The 17,111-nt window shown below is 41.6% G+C and overlaps 1 protein-coding gene across 1 annotated transcript in view; it reads right to left on the bottom strand.

Moving 5' to 3' along the window:
* Positions 1–871: 871 nt before the first annotated feature.
* LOC311526312 (sodium/hydrogen exchanger 2-like) overlaps positions 872–17,111 on the bottom strand; it is a gene marked incomplete at its 5' end in the record, with an annotated part of 63,180 nt that continues 46,940 nt past the window's right edge. Inside the window, 3 exons of the mRNA XM_084639212.1 lie at positions 872–1,831; positions 2,701–2,835; positions 13,308–13,374. Coding sequence (XP_084495338.1) covers positions 1,830–1,831; positions 2,701–2,835; positions 13,308–13,374 — 204 coding nt within the window. The 3' untranslated portion in view covers positions 872–1,829. The remainder of the gene's footprint in view (positions 1,832–2,700; positions 2,836–13,307; positions 13,375–17,111) is intronic.

Consider the following 17,111-nt stretch of genomic DNA (forward strand, 5'->3'; position numbering starts at 1 on the left):
CCATTCTTCGGTTCCAACATTTTTTAGCTCAAATACCAAATTCTCTGCATTTCTGCTCTCCAGATAAAAAACCTCAAAATGCCCACCTTGGTAAACCTTTATATAATTATACATACCATGTAAAATGTAAACAGTAATATAAACCATGTAAAAATTAAACTATAGGTAAAAAAAAGGCAGAACTCACTATTTATTAAAATTCATTCACTAATTAATCAAAACAGAGATATCAGTTGTAAATGAACATGCCTCCTTCAAAATGTTAGCTTTCTGATTCTTCTCATCTCACATGCACATGTACATGATTACTAGTGTCAATAAACAAAGCAGTGTAGTTGTAGCTATGTCAGTCCCAGGATATTAGAGAGACAAGGTGGGTGAGGTCATATCTTTATTGGACCAACTTCTGTTGGTGAGAGAGACAAGCTTTCAAGCCACACAGAGATCTTCTTCAGGGCATGACAGCAGAATGCAAGGTGGAACAGTTTGTTTAGCACATATTATAAGTAGTGAGCACATGTTATAAGGGACTATTCAAGGTAGAGTGGCCCATTATTACTGCATACAACAATCTGTAATCCACTAACCTACTCTTTTTCTCCTATGACTGCATATTCTAGCTATATATACACACAATATATATATAAAATAAAATATAAAGCAGATCCTGATTAAATTAAAGCTAAAGTGTCAGCTTCTCATTTGCATTAAGGCCATTTTATATGGATTGGTCAGTGTAAAAAAAGAGCCTTAAAAAGGAAGTAAATTAAGTTTATTTAGTCTGCTTTCAAGCCTTTTTCACTGCCAGATCACTGTGAAAGGGCCTTAGTGTAATGAGAAACAGGCCCCAAATCTTTGAAAAATAATTATAATCAGTAAGGTGTGATTAACTAAAAAATGAATTATGCATCTGGTTTAGTGGTACAGTGTTTCCCAGTGGAATAATACTGTACGTGGAGGATAAAGACTGTGAAAGTCCAATTGTGCCACGTAGAAGAGGACTGAGGTCTTTGGTACATTCTTTATAATTTTTTTTCATAAAGGATCTATTTATTTACTTGTGTTTTGTTAAACTCCCCATACCTTCTATTGTGCAGATTAATAGGCAGAGAAGGAAAAGGATTGATGTTAGTGATGGGCGAACCTAACATATTTGGAGATCTGGTTTGATTTGGCAAAGCAAAACTCCAAGGTTTGGATGCATAGCTGGAGTTTCTAAGAATTGTCCAAAATATCGAGGTTTCCCACTTCATCTATCTTCACACTCTGCCCCTTCAGTTCTCCGCTTAACCTCTGCCTGTGCTATGAGGATATCCCCTTTCCTTCCCTGACAGCAGCACATTTTAGCAGAGCCTCTGAGGACTACTCTCTTCCAAAAACCTTTTGAGAAGAGCCTCCTCACTCAGGCTTTCTTTGTCCCTAGGCCCGAGTACCAGCAGCAGGAGCGGAAATCTTCTGAGGGAGGCTTTGCTGCCTTTCCTCCAGCAGAAACAGTGCTAGCCTAGACCTTGTCTCTATGTAAGTGATTGTGCTCTGGTATTCTCCTGTTACTGATGCAGGATTTGGAGCTTCCCAGGTGCTATGAATCATTGCTGGGAACCCCCAGACTGTTACCATGCAGTTACCATGACCAAAAAGGAAGAGGAGGGAGACTTTTCTCAGGGGAATAGTCCAGGTTTTCTTCATGGCATGGACAAACACTCAGATTAGTTCTTATTTCACCTGGAGCAGGTTTTTGGGCCTGTTCTCAGCAGACGTGCAGTGGCTGTGTGGGCAAGAGAACCTCAGTCCAGCAAACTTCTTTCTCTATCTCTCCTTTGTATATATTTCTCTGCAACAAATTTTATATTAAAAAGACTCAGAAGTAAATATAACCAGATTTTTCTGCAGGAAATATTACATTTGATGCCGTAAAGTCCCCTTCCTCCCTGCCCCAAATACATTAGAAAAACAATAAGAATAACTTTGTTCAATTTCAACCCTGTTGTGTTAGATTCCCCTTAATAGTCCGGTGTTTGTGAGACTTGCTAGTCCAGTAAGGCATGGCACCTGACCTTCAGGACACAGCTAGTTTTCAAATGTTCCAGGACTGATTTCCTTATTCCTGAAACATTAAGTACCGATGAGTGGGAAGTGCAATCCCACATCTCATCACTAATAGTGATTGCACTGCCTCCCTTGCCGGCTTGTTCAACTGCCTAATGAAACTCTCCCTGTAGTTATAAAGTTTTTCTTAACATTTAATCTAAATCTTCCCTGCTGCTCATTCTGTCCCCATGGACTCCAGAGAATAACTGATCCCTCTTCTTTTTTTAAATATCAGTTTTTGTACTTGCGGTTACAGCATTTTTCCTCTGCCTTTTTCAGACTAAACATGCTAATTTCTGTTAAGCTTCCCTCTGACTTTTATCTTTCATTGCTGCTGCTCTCCTCTGAATTCTCTGCAGTTTCTTAATGTCCCTTAAAAAATGTGGCATCCAGCAATGAAATCAATGTTCTAACAGAGATCCAGCTGACACAGATCAGTTGCTTCCTCTATATGTAATATACCTATTATTACAGCCCACTATACACATAGTCTTATTTACAACAGCATCACATTGCTGACTCCTTTCTAAACTAAGGTGAACAGATTTTCTTCTACACAGCCAGGAACAGAGTCAGACCCATAGGTAGGCGGCCAGAAACATGTACTCTTACATTTCTGCATGTGACCCTTTTTTCCTGCTTCTTCTTCATTAACCAATTCAGTGCTGCCAGGCTGTGGAGGTGAGCTGAAGGTCATAGACTTTGATCGGTTGCATTTCATACCTGGTACTTTTTCTGGATTCCCTACTGTGAGAGGAGGAAAAAACAGACTCTGCTGAGAATTTTTTCCATTTGTCAGTCAATGGTAATGAAGAAATATTTAAAGCTAGTTTAAATTATTACCTGTATGCTGGGCTGAACTATCCAGTTACAATGATTATCTTTTAGTTACAGAAACAATTAGCAGGCAAGCAGCACTGTTTTGATAGACGGAAAAATACAACCTTAAAGCTGCTTTGAATTTTGAAATATGTTATTTAACCAGGAATCAAATACTGTAATTCTTTTGTCAGTCCCCACTGGTAACCACTGAATACTTAGTCAGAGTGTTGTAAGACCCGTCATTCATGACAATGAGCAATTTTTAATAACATTTTAAAGAAACGGATGTTCTGTACAAATCTTATGGCAGAAGAACACTTTATTTTCGGTACCTCCAAAACAAGCCATGTTAATGTGGGCATTTAGATGTACAACTAATGGACTGGATGGATTACATTCTCTTCCAGTTCTGTCAGCAATTGCATGACATCATTTCTCAATATAACCACCGTGGCTGCATGCGGCCACCAGGTGCTTTTCTTGCGTCCACAGTCTCCTGGACTGTGATAGGGGAGAGGGGTCAAAGTATTGGCCCCTCCCCCTCCCTGATGCTCCTGGATGCACCACCTTGGTATTGGTTGCTGGGCCACCAGCCGGGGTTGGGCGCTGCCCTCTTCTGGAGACACCGGGGGCACAGCACCGGAGAAGCAGGCAGCCAGTGAGTTCCACAACATCCCAGGGGCGGTGGGACTCAGGCTTTGGGCTTCAGCCCTGAGGTGATGGGTCAGCAGGCTCCAGCCGCACGACGTCAGGCTCTGTCCCCGGGCCCCATCTCCTGACTGCGCGGCTTCGGGCTCTGGCCGCGAGGCTTCAGGCTTCAGTTCCCCACTGCCTCCCCTTAATCCCCATCCAGGGCTTAATTTGTCCCTAGGCTTGCCAGGGCTGAGTAAGTCTGCTGCAAAAAGTGATACTTATATGTTTGTTAATATCACTTTTCATAGCAGACTTACTAGCTAGCAATAAATAAATTACAATGATTTGAACGTGCATATGTATTTCTTTTTTCCCAAAGCTAATTAAGTATTTTAGGAAAAAGTGTGAGAGTGGCCACCAGCAAGAGTCGGTGGCTGCACTCTGAGGCCACCAAAAAATTTGTCCTGAGAACCTGACCTAGATCTATTGTGCATATACTTGACTCATTTCAGAGTAACAGCCGTGTTAGTCTGTATTCGCAAAAAGAAAAGGAGTACTTGTGGCACCTTGGAGACTAACCAATTTATTAGAGCATAAGCTTTCATGAGCTACAGCTCACTTCATCAGATGCATATCGTGGAAACTGCAGCAGACTTTATATATACACAGAGAATATGAACCAATACCTCCTCCCACCCCACTGTCCTGCTGGTAATAGCTTATCTAAAGTGATCATCAGGTGGGCCATTTCCAGCACAAATCCAGGTTTTCTCACCCTCCACCCCCCCACACAAATTCACTCTCCTGCTGGTGATAGCCCATCCAAAGTGACAACTCTTTACACAATGTGCATGACAATCAAGTTGGGCTATTTCCTGCACAAATCCAGGTTTTCTCACATCCCCCCCCACCCCCATACACACACAAACTCACTCTCCTGCTGGTAAAACCCCTTCAAAACTGACCACTCTCCAAGTTTAAATCCAAGTTAAACCAGAACATCTGGGGGGGGGGGGGTAGGAAAAAACAAGAGGAAATAGGCTACCTTGCATAATGACTTAGCCACTACCAGTCTCTATTTAAGCCTAAATTAATAGTATCCAATTTGCAAATGAATTCCAATTCAGCAGTTTCTCGCTGGAGTCTGGATTTGAAGTTTTTTTGTTTTAAGATAGCGACCTTCATGTCTGTGATTGCGTGACCAGAGAGATTGAAGTGTTCTCCGACTGGTTTATGAATGTTATAATTCTTGACATCTGATTTGTGTCCATTTATTCTTTTACGTAGAGACTGTCCAGTTTGACCAATGTACATGGCAGAGGGGCATTGCTGGCACATGATGGCATATATCACATTGGTGGATGTGCAGGTGAACGAGCCTCTGATAGTGTGGCTGATGTTATTAGACCCTGTGATGGTGTCCCCTGAATAGATATGTGGGCACAATTGGCAACGGGCTTTGTTGCAAGGATAAGTTCCTGGGTTAGTGGTTCTGTTGTGTGGTATGTGGTTGTTGGTGAGTATTTGCTTCAGGTTGCGGGGCTGTCTGTAGGCAAGGACTGGCCTGTCTCCCAAGATTTGTGAGAGTGTTGGGTCATCCTTTAGGATAGGTTGTAGATCCTTAATAATGCGTTGGAGGGGTTTTAGTTGGGGGCTGAAGGTGACGGCTAGTGGCGTTCTGTTATTTTCTTTGTTAGGCCTGTCCTGTAGTAGGTAACTTCTGGGAACTCTTCTGGCTCTATCAATCTGTTTCTTTACTTCTGCAGGTGGGTATTGTAGTTGTAAGAAAGCTTGACAGAGATCTTGTAGGTGTTTGTCTCTGTCTGAGGGGTTGGAGCAAATGCGGTTGTATCGCAGAGCTTGGCTGTAGACGATGGATCGTGTGGTGTGGTCAGGGTGAAAGCTGGAGACATGCAGGTAGGAATAGCGGTCAGTAGGTTTCCGGTATAGGGTGGTGTTTATGTGACCATTGTTTATTAGCACTGTAGTGTCCAGGAAGTGGATCTCTTGTGTGGACTGGACCAGGCTGAGGTTGGTGGTGGGATGGAAATTGTTGAAATCATGGTGGAATTCCTCAAGGGCTTCTTTTCCATGGGTCCAGATGATGAAGATGTCATCAATATAGCGCAAGTAGAGTAGGGGCTTTAGGGGACGAGAGCTGAGGAAGCGTTGTTCTAAATCAGCCATAAAAATGTTGGCATACTGTGGGGCCATGCGGGTACCCATAGCAGTGCCGCTGATCTGAAGGTATACATTGTCCCCAAATGTGAAGTAGTTATGGGTAAGGACAAAGTCACAAAGTTCAGGCACCAGGTTAGCCGTGACATTATCGGGGATAGTGTTCTTGACGGCTTGTAGTCCATCTTTGTGTGGAATGTTGGTGTAGAGGGCTTCTACATCCATAGTGGCCAGGATGGTGTTATCAGGAAGATCACCGATGGATTGAAGTTTCCTCAGGAAGTCAGTGGTGTCTCGAAGGTAGCTGGGAGTGCTGGTAGCGTAGGGCCTGAGGAGGGAGTCTACATAGCCAGACAATCCTGCTGTCAGGGTGCCAATGCCTGAGATGATGGGGCGCCCAGGATTTCCAGGTTTATGGATCTTGAGTAGTAGATAGAATATCCCAGGTCGGGGTTCCAGGGGTGTGTCTGTGCGGATTTGATCTTGTGCTTTTTCAGGAAGTTTCTTGAGCAAATGCTGTAGTTGCTTTTGGTAACTCTCAGTGGGATCAGAGGGTAATGGCTTGTAGAAACTCGTGTTGGAGAGCTGCCGAGCAGCCTCTTGTTCATATTCCGACCTATTCATGATGACAACAGCACCTCCTTTGTCAGCCTTTTTGATTATGATGTCAGAGTTGTTTCTGAGGCTGTGGATGGCATTGCGTTCCGCATGGCTGAGGTTATGGGGCAAGTGATGCTGCTTTTCCACAATTTCAGCCTGTGCACGTCGGCGGAAGCACTCTATGTAGAAGTCCAGTCTGCTGTTTCGACCTTCAGGAGGAGTCCACCTAGAATCCCTCTTTCTGTAGTGTTGGTAGGGAGACCTCTGTGGATTAGTATGCTGTTCAGAGGTATTTTGGAAATATTCCTTGACTCAATGACAGAGATGGGAACAGAACCTAGGAATTCTAGCTCCTACCTCTCTGCTCTGATCACTAGGCCACATCCACATTTTTTCTGGGGAACAACAATGCTGCTTGAATAACTAAAATAAACTACAAGTTAAAATGCCTACAGGATATAATGTGTGCACATTTTGATGACTACATTATGGACTCACAAATGTCACACAACTGACTGCATTCCTTTCAGCCCCTCTTGCAACATCCCAGAACACAGTGCTAGTAGGTCTGGTTACGATGTGGATGACTACCATATCATCAGCTTGTTTTAGTAAACTAAGTTGCTTCAAAATTTTAAATGAAATGGGAGAGGGAAACAGTAGGATAAGGAAAGAAGCAAAGGGTATAAGGAAATATCCTTATTTTGCTTATATTTTTACAGTAGATATTTTGTACAAGAAATACTCTGTATACTAAAACTAGATCCATCCCCTCCCTACAGCACACACTCATTGCGCTGGAAGAAGCGGTCAATAAACACAGAATTTTCCACAGAATTATACAGAAACATTTGTGCTAAATACTTGTGTACCAAGCACTGTGAAAACTCACAGTGTTCAATATCTCACACACAATATCTGTAGTAGACCTAGAAACTGAACATTACATTGTGGTTCAAAGCATGAAAGGATACTGCTTCTCTGTATCCTTAAGGATTTCTTTTATACTTCCTCCAGATACAATAAACCTGAGCTTCTTTATGTAGCAATGTAGATTTCTTTGATTCTTCATTAACATTAAAACATTTTAAAAGTGAGAAAAAGAAGGTTTCAGCTCCCTGAGGGCGACAGGTGTGATTGTGAAAACGCACGAAGCCAGCTGCCTCTGGTCTTTCTATGTTTGCATTCTAAACTGCAAGCCCATCAAGACACGGACTGTCTTGGTATTGGTAACTTGTAAAGAACACGTTGGCACTTTGCAAAAATAAACAACAATACAGGAAAGCACTTAAGTAGCCGCTTAACTTTAAGCATATATTTAAGTTCCATTGATTTCAATAGAACTTAAGCATGTGCTTAAAATCAAACACAAGCTTAAGTGCTTTGCTGAATAGTGATGGTTTCCTGATTCAAGACCATAACTAATAAGGATTTTTTTTTTTTAATTCTTGTGAAGGGAGAAAGCTGCAGTAATGACACAGTTAGCTGTGCCATCGCCAGGAAGTCTTACCTCGAGTTTTTGTGTTACTAAAAGTGTTCCCAATGGAGCTGTAATTTAGTTACCATATTGGGGGTTTTTTCAGGGTAATGGATCGATTAACTTGGCTGACAGTGATAAGGCTACCTTTGAGACTGGGCATTTCCTGTATTCATTATAAATGCATTATTAACATTGTACAGGTGGCAGATTAGGTCATAGAGGTGACACAGTAAGTCACAGGACTGTTTTTAAAATATTCCATAGAACCCAATTTCATAGCATTCCTGGTGGAGAGGACCACACACAAGAATCTACATGCAGACAAGTCCAAGTTCATAAGAATGACAAGTTTCTTACCTGAATATTTTCTTTCTTTCTGTTAGCAACGTCTCTCTGAGTTCATTACTAATGGATTAATGCCCCCACCTATGGAATCTGGAGGTGATCTAATGTTGCTGGAGGGTCCAGAACTAAGCTCTGGCCACTAGAAGAGTTTTTCCACGGCTGTAGGAACACTGCAGCAACCAATTATTAGCACTAAGACAAATCAATATAAGGTATGACACTAACCTTAAGACAACATAAGTCTCCCTTTAGAGAAAAATGTCAGTGTCTGTACTGGTCTTTATAGGCTACCAGGGTGGGTTGAATTTGGAGAAAAGCTGCTAACAAAAAAAATTATCAGATAAGAAATTTCTCATTCTGTTGCATAGCTTCTCACCTCATTCATCACTAATGGGAAGTAGAGAGCACTGAGTCACATGGGGTTGCGGGGGAGTGGGGGCGGGAAGGGAAGGATAAGCAGAGATAAATTATTATAGCAAAATAATAGGCAGGAATATAAGTTTTCCACCATATAAAACATGAGTTTTATAAACTAAGGAATTATGTGGGAACCAATCTAGTAGCACCTTCTTACCAAAGGATGCCCCTACAGAGGGACAAAAACTTTGCAAATCTTCCTTAGATGAGGCTCATACATTTTCCCCACAATGACTCTACCGACTTCTGTGAATAATTTCCCAGGTGCCTAACATGCCAACTTGTGTAGGATTTTTACATTGTGCCTGCAGCAACTTTGAGGCTGTAAGTCTCTGGCATTTTGGATTAAATGAAATGAACAGAGTATAATTGGCATATGTACTCCATAGACTTGAGATATATCTTCAGAGCTCTAGAAAGTCCCACTTATGGCACAACCTTCCAAGGGTTAGAACCGTATTATGGGAGAACTATTTCTCAGGAATTGTGGAAAGAGGAACTTACCTTGAACAGAAATATTTCTGAAGCTTTAAGAATAATTTTTTCCTCATGACGAAGACAGAGTGCTTCTTGTAATGACATGGGAACTAATTCCAAAACTTGCCTTTTGGAGGTAATGGTGATGAGAAAGGCCAGCCACAGGCTTGTCTAATCTGTCACTCTGATTAAACCTGGCACCTGATACTCATATAGAGAATCCAATGTTTCTGTCTACAAAATGTCACTCGGGCTAGTACTCACATTTCTAAGGTGCATGGATGTAGGACTCCAGCCAAGCCTCCTGGAGAAACTCTAATGTGAATGAGATCACCAGAACTTTGGGATTATTATTATATTTGTATTACAATAGCATGTAGAGGTCAAGGCCCCATTGGGCTGGGTACTGCATAAACAAAATGCAATCCGTGCCCCAAAGAGTTTTCTGTTTCCCCTCATACCAGAAATGTAAATTTGACCAGATCAACGAATGAAATATCCTGATTGAGTTTTGTTTGGGTACCAAACTATATCAGAGGTTAATGGAGAATCCATGCTGAACTACACTTCTCTTCCGCTGTCCAGGTTGTTAACTGTAGGTGTTCACAGTCTGAGTGAAGGAGTCCCTGCTTCAGGAAGTCTGGTGTTTTCTGCAGGTACAATGTGAGGACCGTGGCTGTCCAAAATGCCTTCTAGGCCAGTGGAGGACAAGAAGGAGGACTTAAACTCTCCACTTTCCACTTTTCTGCATCCTTTATGAGAACTGTCCTGAAAGGTAGGAGATTCTTCTCTACCCAGGACATTATTTCTATTGCCATGGAGAAGCTTTGACCTCTGGTTACTTCCTGGTTTCAGAAGGGATATAAACATTCATGCCTGAATTATAAGACAACCTCTACTGGGAGGTAGGAGGAGACTTCCTCTGCAAGTACCTTAATTGCCTACTTCATGGTTCTTGCAAATTCTACTGACGTACTGGTTACTGTCATCAAAAAGATATTGAACTTGAAGGACCACTGCTCCAATCCCATATGGCCATGTTTGTGGGGTTTCCTTTTATTTCCTTTAAGACATACCCTGGTAGAGGTTTCAAAATCAATCAAAAGGATGCGTACCATGAGATTTGAACACTTGTCTTCCAAGTATACTTGTTTTCATAGTGAATATACAAAGATCTAGAGTGGACATTGAGCTCACTTTCAGCATGTTGTTTGTACTTACCTGCCCATAAAGTGGAATTCAGAGGTAACCTGAGAATGGCACCTAAATTTGGACTGCATCAAGTGTATACTTCTGTGTCCTCAGAAGGAATTTCTGCAGGTGCACTTTGAGAAACCTCCTTGAGATGCACCAGTAATCCTAGCCATTGGAGATAACTGGATACTGATGACCCCTCAGGAAATTACTTATGCAATGATGGATCTCTGCAAATCTTTACCATTATGGTCAAATAACGGCCAGAACTATGTCTGTTTTGACCACTGCGTGAGCAATTCTCTGCATTGATATCAAAAGCTTTTCTTGATTTTGACGAACTGGTGGCTATAAATCCTTTCCAGCAACTGTCCAGTTATGAATAGGTCTGTATCTCTGGGCAGGGTACTTATCTGTGTGTAGCGTGTGACCTGTGCCTTGCTGTGAGAGCTACCAGGTACTGGTAGGGCAGAGGTCAGATCAGAAGGAAGCGTCTTGTACAGGAATTGTGAACTCTCTTACACAAATACTCCATTTGTTTTTGAAATGCTGAGGATTGTTAGTTTGGAGGAAATTTTATCTAGGTTTCCTTGGAAGCTTCTGCTCCAGATTTTTCCTCTCTACCAGGTGATAGTACCTTCTTGAATACCCAGGGTATTGGCAGCTACCAATGGATTGCTATGCTAGCTTTGATAATGAGGCTGAGGCTTCTCTGCAATCTCAGTTACTAAACTCTCTAATGTTTCCTCCTATAGCTCCTCACCTGTAAGTTTGAAGGCACAAGATACCTGTTTAGAATGATCAATGACTATTCATGCGTGTAACATGGCTTCCTTGTAGCCACCAGCTTAGAATCCATTGCTCATCACAAATCACGTCATGGGTTTGTCCAAAGCCAGAGGCAGGGCTGCACAGAAAGGACAGGCTTGTCAGATATGGGAGGGGCCGTGAGCATGACACAGAGCCTTGGGAGAGCTTCTGTACTGGAGAAAAGCCCCAGCAAACCCAGCTTCTGTGCTGGAGAACGCAAAGGAGAAGGGGTGTCCCCCTGATTTCACCCCTCTTGTTCAATAACAACAATAATCGCTGCCTTGCAAAGGACACATTTGCTTGTTTTCAGTTTTGGGACCCAGAGTCTCTGGGGTTTGTGGGACTTACTCCTGAGTATCATGAAAATCCCTTGACTCCAAGTGGGAGCAAAGGGGGCTGCTCCTTTCCCCAGGGAGCTGAGGACCAGCTTCAGTTTTGGGGAGAGGGGAGGAGAAGGATTTTGGATCCTTCAGGATTTTCCCCCCTTTCCAGCCCAGGTCTGTTGCGGAACTTACCACCTACACTGGCTGGATAGCTTCCTCCCCATCTTTAGACTCCCTCTGAAAGCTCAGAAGCTCCTCACTGGGCTTTTCAGTGTTGCAGTGGGAGCTCCTCAGAGCAGGGTAAGGGCCCGACATGCTGGTCTAGCTCTGAGCCCCATGCCCTGGCAGTGTGAGGGTCAACTGGCTGGGAACTGGCAGGGAATAATTCACCTTCTGAAGAGCCCATATATGTTGCCTTGTGTAGGGAACACCACTTAGACTTAAGCCAGCTGTTTGCAGGACAACTCTGCCATGCCTGAGTTGGGGCAGAGAACTCAAACAGGGAGGTGCTGCGTCAGTAGATCCAGGTGGCTGAAGTCACTGTGCTGCTCTTTATCTGATCCGGGAGGGGTGGAAGAGGAGGAGGAGGAAGTCATAACTGCACAAAAACAATTACAAATAGAGGTTTTAAAACAAAATGGTTGGGAGAAACTGAACCAGCAATTGGTTTCGCCACCAGAGGCAGAAAACCTGGTGGCCTGGGCTTGAGGGCAGAGCTTAGTCTTGGAGCCTACAACGATAGCCCTGGACTGTCTCCGACTTCCATAGATGAGGGTATTGACCCATCAGTAATGAATGAGGGGGAAAGCTGTGCAACAGAATATAGCAAGGTGATATCCTGCCAGCCTCTGGTTATGAAAAGGACATTGCGCATACAATGCTGAGGAAGATAAAAAGGGAAGAAAATTGAATAAAATGATAATAATGGGTGACTTCAGCATCCCTCATATCACTGCTTAAATGTCACAAAAGGACACATCTTCTGTCTTGCTTAGCATGTTCATTCATTGACATTTAAGTGCCTAGGTACTAATCTGAGAATCCCTGCACAAGGACTGGGCATCTCATTTTGGTGCCCACATTCGAAACTTGGGTTCCCAGTAACTTTCCAAATCCAAGTCTTCATGTTATTCTCCTACAGATTCGCAGAACTTTTGTTCACCTACAGTTCTTCACTCGGGGCAGGGCACGTTCTCACTCCTCGCCTGTAGACTTTTGCCCCATAATGGAGGGGACAACACAAAGAGTAGTGGGAACTACCTGAACAGTTAGCTGTGAGTGAATACGTGTGTCCCACCCTATTATATCTGCCCTAGCTGTGGACATCAGAAATAGTGTTGCCCCATCTCTATCCTCAACCCCTCTCCTGTAACTCAGAGACAGTGGAAAGCTAGATATCTGGTGTCTGTGTATTTTAGCTGATAGTGCACACATTAAGGCTGCATATTTTATTTTCCACTCTCTATATGCTAGGACTATTTTACTCTACATATTTACTATATATTTTTACTATATTTACAGCCCCCATTTCGGCTTGTGCATGCTACAGACTGTGACCAAAAAAGTGGCCATGTTCCCAATTTACCTGTGAAAAACCCAGACTGGCACATACAAATTGGGTAGGTGATTGACTGACAGCCTCATCTGTGTGTGTAAAATAGCTGCCCACCCACTTTACTAAGTGCAATCAGTTCCTCAGGGAAAAGATTTCAGAGTAACAGCCGTGTTAGTCTGTATACGCAAAAAGAAAAGGAGTACTTGTGGCACCTTAGAGACTAACCAATTTATTTGAGCATAAGCTTTCGTGAGCTACAGCTCACTTCATCGGAGTGTGCAAAAATGAAAATTTTGCCCCCCGTGCTCCAGTGAATCCCAACAACCCAACTAATGAATCATAGGGGAAAACATCAGCATGGTCACTCATATGTTTTCCCACTTACCACTTAAGGAACGGCGCAGTTTAGGCTTTGTGTCAGATCCATGATGTGCAGAATAGGAGTCATCCTTCTGTGATTATAAAAGGAAGTAGGTTAGGACTTTTATGGAGATAGCCTGTAAGTCTATAAATGATACTCATATTTCAGACACAAGCCATTCACGATTCCCATGCACTCTGTTTCCATTTGTTTTAATTTTGCCAAGAGAATACAAGAAAAACAAAAAGAAATGCTTCTAAAAATAGATTAAATACCCAGCATAGATTTCTGGGAGGAAATGTTTACCGACACTTATTTGTTTCATGTTGATGAAAGAGGTCTGAACTCTCAGGGAGCAATTTAGCAGATACGATCTGAAAGCAGCAGATCTGGAGTGATGAGGACCCAGCCAAGTGACTGAGCAGAAACTTGGCAAGGCCACATACATTTATTCCCTGGCTTTATGCCAAGTAGCCAGTGGAAAGCTTGCTAGGTAGCGAGCTCATGCTAATGAGCACTCTCTCCTTTTGCTTCCGCACTAATCTGCACTTCTCAGGAATTTCTATTAGCACAATGCAGCTAGAATTCTTTGATATTGTTTTAACAGGAAATAAGCCCTTTATGCAGCCATGATTTGGCTTGTATGTTCAGAAACCCATGCTGCCAAATCACTTCTGGCCACCTCCCAGCCCAGTTTTCAGTTTTGTTTTCTTTCTTTTTTCCCTTTAACCAGGGACCTGATGCCCTCAATCCATTGTTTGCAGTTTTGTTGACTATTTTAGTAACAATGGCTTCCAGGGTTGAACAGCAGTGGCCTAGCTCCCTGGAAAGCCATCCCCAAGGATATCCAAGGACTCTCAGAGCGTGCTCCATTCAGTCCCTCTGACACAATTACTAAAGGCAATATGTAATTTATGGCCATGCCTTACAAGCAGCTCCAAATGAGCCATTTAAAGGGGAGAGGGGACTATATGTGTGTTGGCAAAAGAACAGAGGGAAGAGCTAGTACAAATTTCAAGGGCTACAGGTGCAAGTGTTTTCTGGGTGCTGAATAATAATTAGGTATTGTACTAAGGCTCTGAAACCACAACACCTATGAGATTTTGGGTTGGATCATATCCCACATGTGCAGTACAAAGAAACCCAAAACATGAACAGTAATATAGAGCGTGCATTGTGATACATATCTACAGCAAACGGTAATAGGAGACCTTATCCCTGAATGGTCAGCGCTCTTCAATGATTCTTTCCCCTGAGAGAGGGTGAAACTAAGACCTGAAATTGAACTTTTTTGAGAAGAAGGATGGTCTGTGGGTTAAGCCTCTGAACTAGCCCTCAGGAAATCTGGGTTAAATTTTTAGCTCTGCCACAGATGTCCTATGTAACCTCAGATAAATCCATTAATCTCTCTGTGCCTCCATTCTTCACCTGTGAAAATGGGGTGATTAAATTTCCTTTCTTCATCTGACTGGCCTGTTTAGACTGTAAGATCTCCAGGGCAGGGACTCTTATGTATATGTATAAGTAGAGTGACCAGCACAATGGGGCCCGGCTCATTAATTGTTACTGTAGAACTACTCGAATTAAAAAGCAGAGCTGGTAGAAACTTTTTGCATGAAAAGCGTTTTGCAGTGGAAAAAATGTCCTTTACAAAAAACATGTTGACATTACTGACATTTTACATGAAAATTTTCATGATACTTTAACCAAAATGTTTCCAGAAATTTTTAATGAAATCTGTACAGACATTTTTGTTTATGAAAATCCACATTTTGTTATTGAAAATTGGGCTTTTGGTCAATGAAAATTTTTGAAAATGATTTCAAATACTGTTGTCATAAAAATATTACCAAAAAAATCAGAAAAAAACCAGAAAATGGATCAATTTCAAACCCTGTGAAATAGACACATCTTTGAAAATTTTCATTAAATCATTCACCTGTTTTTTATCTAGCTCTAATGAGTAATAACTTTTAAATGCATCTGCCTTTTATTTTTTCCTGAAAAAAGGTGCCAAGTGGTTGAAGACTCAGGCCCCTAAGTTGTTAAAAGAGTTGAGATATGATTCAAAGTTAATTTTCTCTTATTGGATTTCTCTGCTACATCAGGCAGCACTTTTCTACTAGACTGTAAATGGAAGACGACATGCAAATTCCACCAGCACTGGATGCGTTAGCGTGATCCCTTGTACCTTGCTCCTACTTCCCTCTTAATTCTTCTGATCAGTCAGAGGGTATATACAAAACAAGTTTGTTTCAGGTTTCTTTTCAGATTTGGTCAGTAAGTATAATTGTAATAGTTCCACCTTGTGGTAAAATGCAGAATAGAATACTGCATGGAACAAGAACACATACTTTTCTCTGGTATAATGGTCCATATCTGTCTCAGATAAAATCCTGAGGGTCAAATTCTTCCCTGGAATCCACATAAAGCATAGTATGTGACCCTTAATTACACTTTAGTGCTCAAAAGTTCCTAGCTAGAGTTCTACAGGGTTTTCAATAATGAATCCTTTCTGCAGGTATATGGACTGTGTGTATCAACTTGACATAAAACTCTAAGCCTAAATGACATAATCTGAAAATATTTGGCTTTTTAAATCTATTTTTATCAATGCATTTTTAATTTAATCCAGCAAAAAAATCATTTGTGTGCAATCAAATGCTATAATTTGTCACTCCATATCATTCCAAGTTAATACACTGAGACTCTTTTAGAACACATATGAGACATCTTCCTAGAATTTTCAGACATTAATCACATTTCTTTCATTTCTGTTTGCTGTAAAAATGACATCAGAAAATTACCAAGAAAAGGCCCTGACTGTGCAAACACATAGGTGAGTAGTCCCATTGACTGCAAAGGATTTCTCTCGTGTGTAAAGTTACTCCATGTGTGTTTCTAGGATCAGGGCCTCAGTATTTATATTTGTTCTAATTACAGAGTCCAAAAATGGTGCAGTTATCACCAAAATGTGGTGACATGACAGTCACTTTAAGCATAACTTTGTTAACTTTAACTTTCTAAATATCAGTGTTAACTTTCAGACAGTTTCATATTACAATTAACATAATGTAAAGAGACGTGTTGCAGTGCTGTATACTACCCTGAAGTATGCTAACTAAGTCCCCTGTCCAGTAATGAACTCTATCTGCATAAATCCTATTGCAGGATCAGTGCCTGGACTGTATCTTGGGGTACCTACTTCCTTCACAAGTTTGCAAAGTGAGCATGAATACAGTACAAGCCATTTTGCTGACTCGACCCATCGCTTACTCACCAGATACAACACAAATGTTCTGGCTTTTGCTCCCTTTACTAAAGGGCATAACAAAGTTCTGTCATCTTAAAGACCCAATAGAATTATTTAGGGAAAGAATCTTCCCGAGTTTAATATCATGTGCACTGCAATATCTAACAGACACAACAGAGGAGGTCTATGATGGTGTGAAAGGGTTAATCGCTGAATGTCCTTACTTAAAATATATAATCTTGCTCACAACATTAGCATTAGTTTAACTTAGCTCTTTTTCAATTTAATTATACCAAATGTTCTACAAGAAAATGCCATGTTGTCTTCTATCTATTTTTAATTATAAGTATCAATCAGCATGTAAATGATCAAATTAAATCTTTTTGGTTGTTTGCTTCTACAGCTGAAACACCTTTCTGTGAATGAAGGACTAGAAGTAGAGGCATTTGGTACATTACTTGATATTTTGATTGGCTCTTCAGTGACTGGATTTTCAACAAAGAAATCTGAGGGGAATAAAGCTCATGGGGGTTTAGAGGGTCTATGCTGTCCGGGAAATCACTAGCTAAATAATC

This window comes from Lepidochelys olivacea (genome assembly GCF_965140295.1).
Source record: "Lepidochelys olivacea isolate rLepOli2 genome assembly, chromosome: 9".
Lineage (NCBI taxonomy): Eukaryota > Metazoa > Chordata > Testudines > Cheloniidae > Lepidochelys > Lepidochelys olivacea.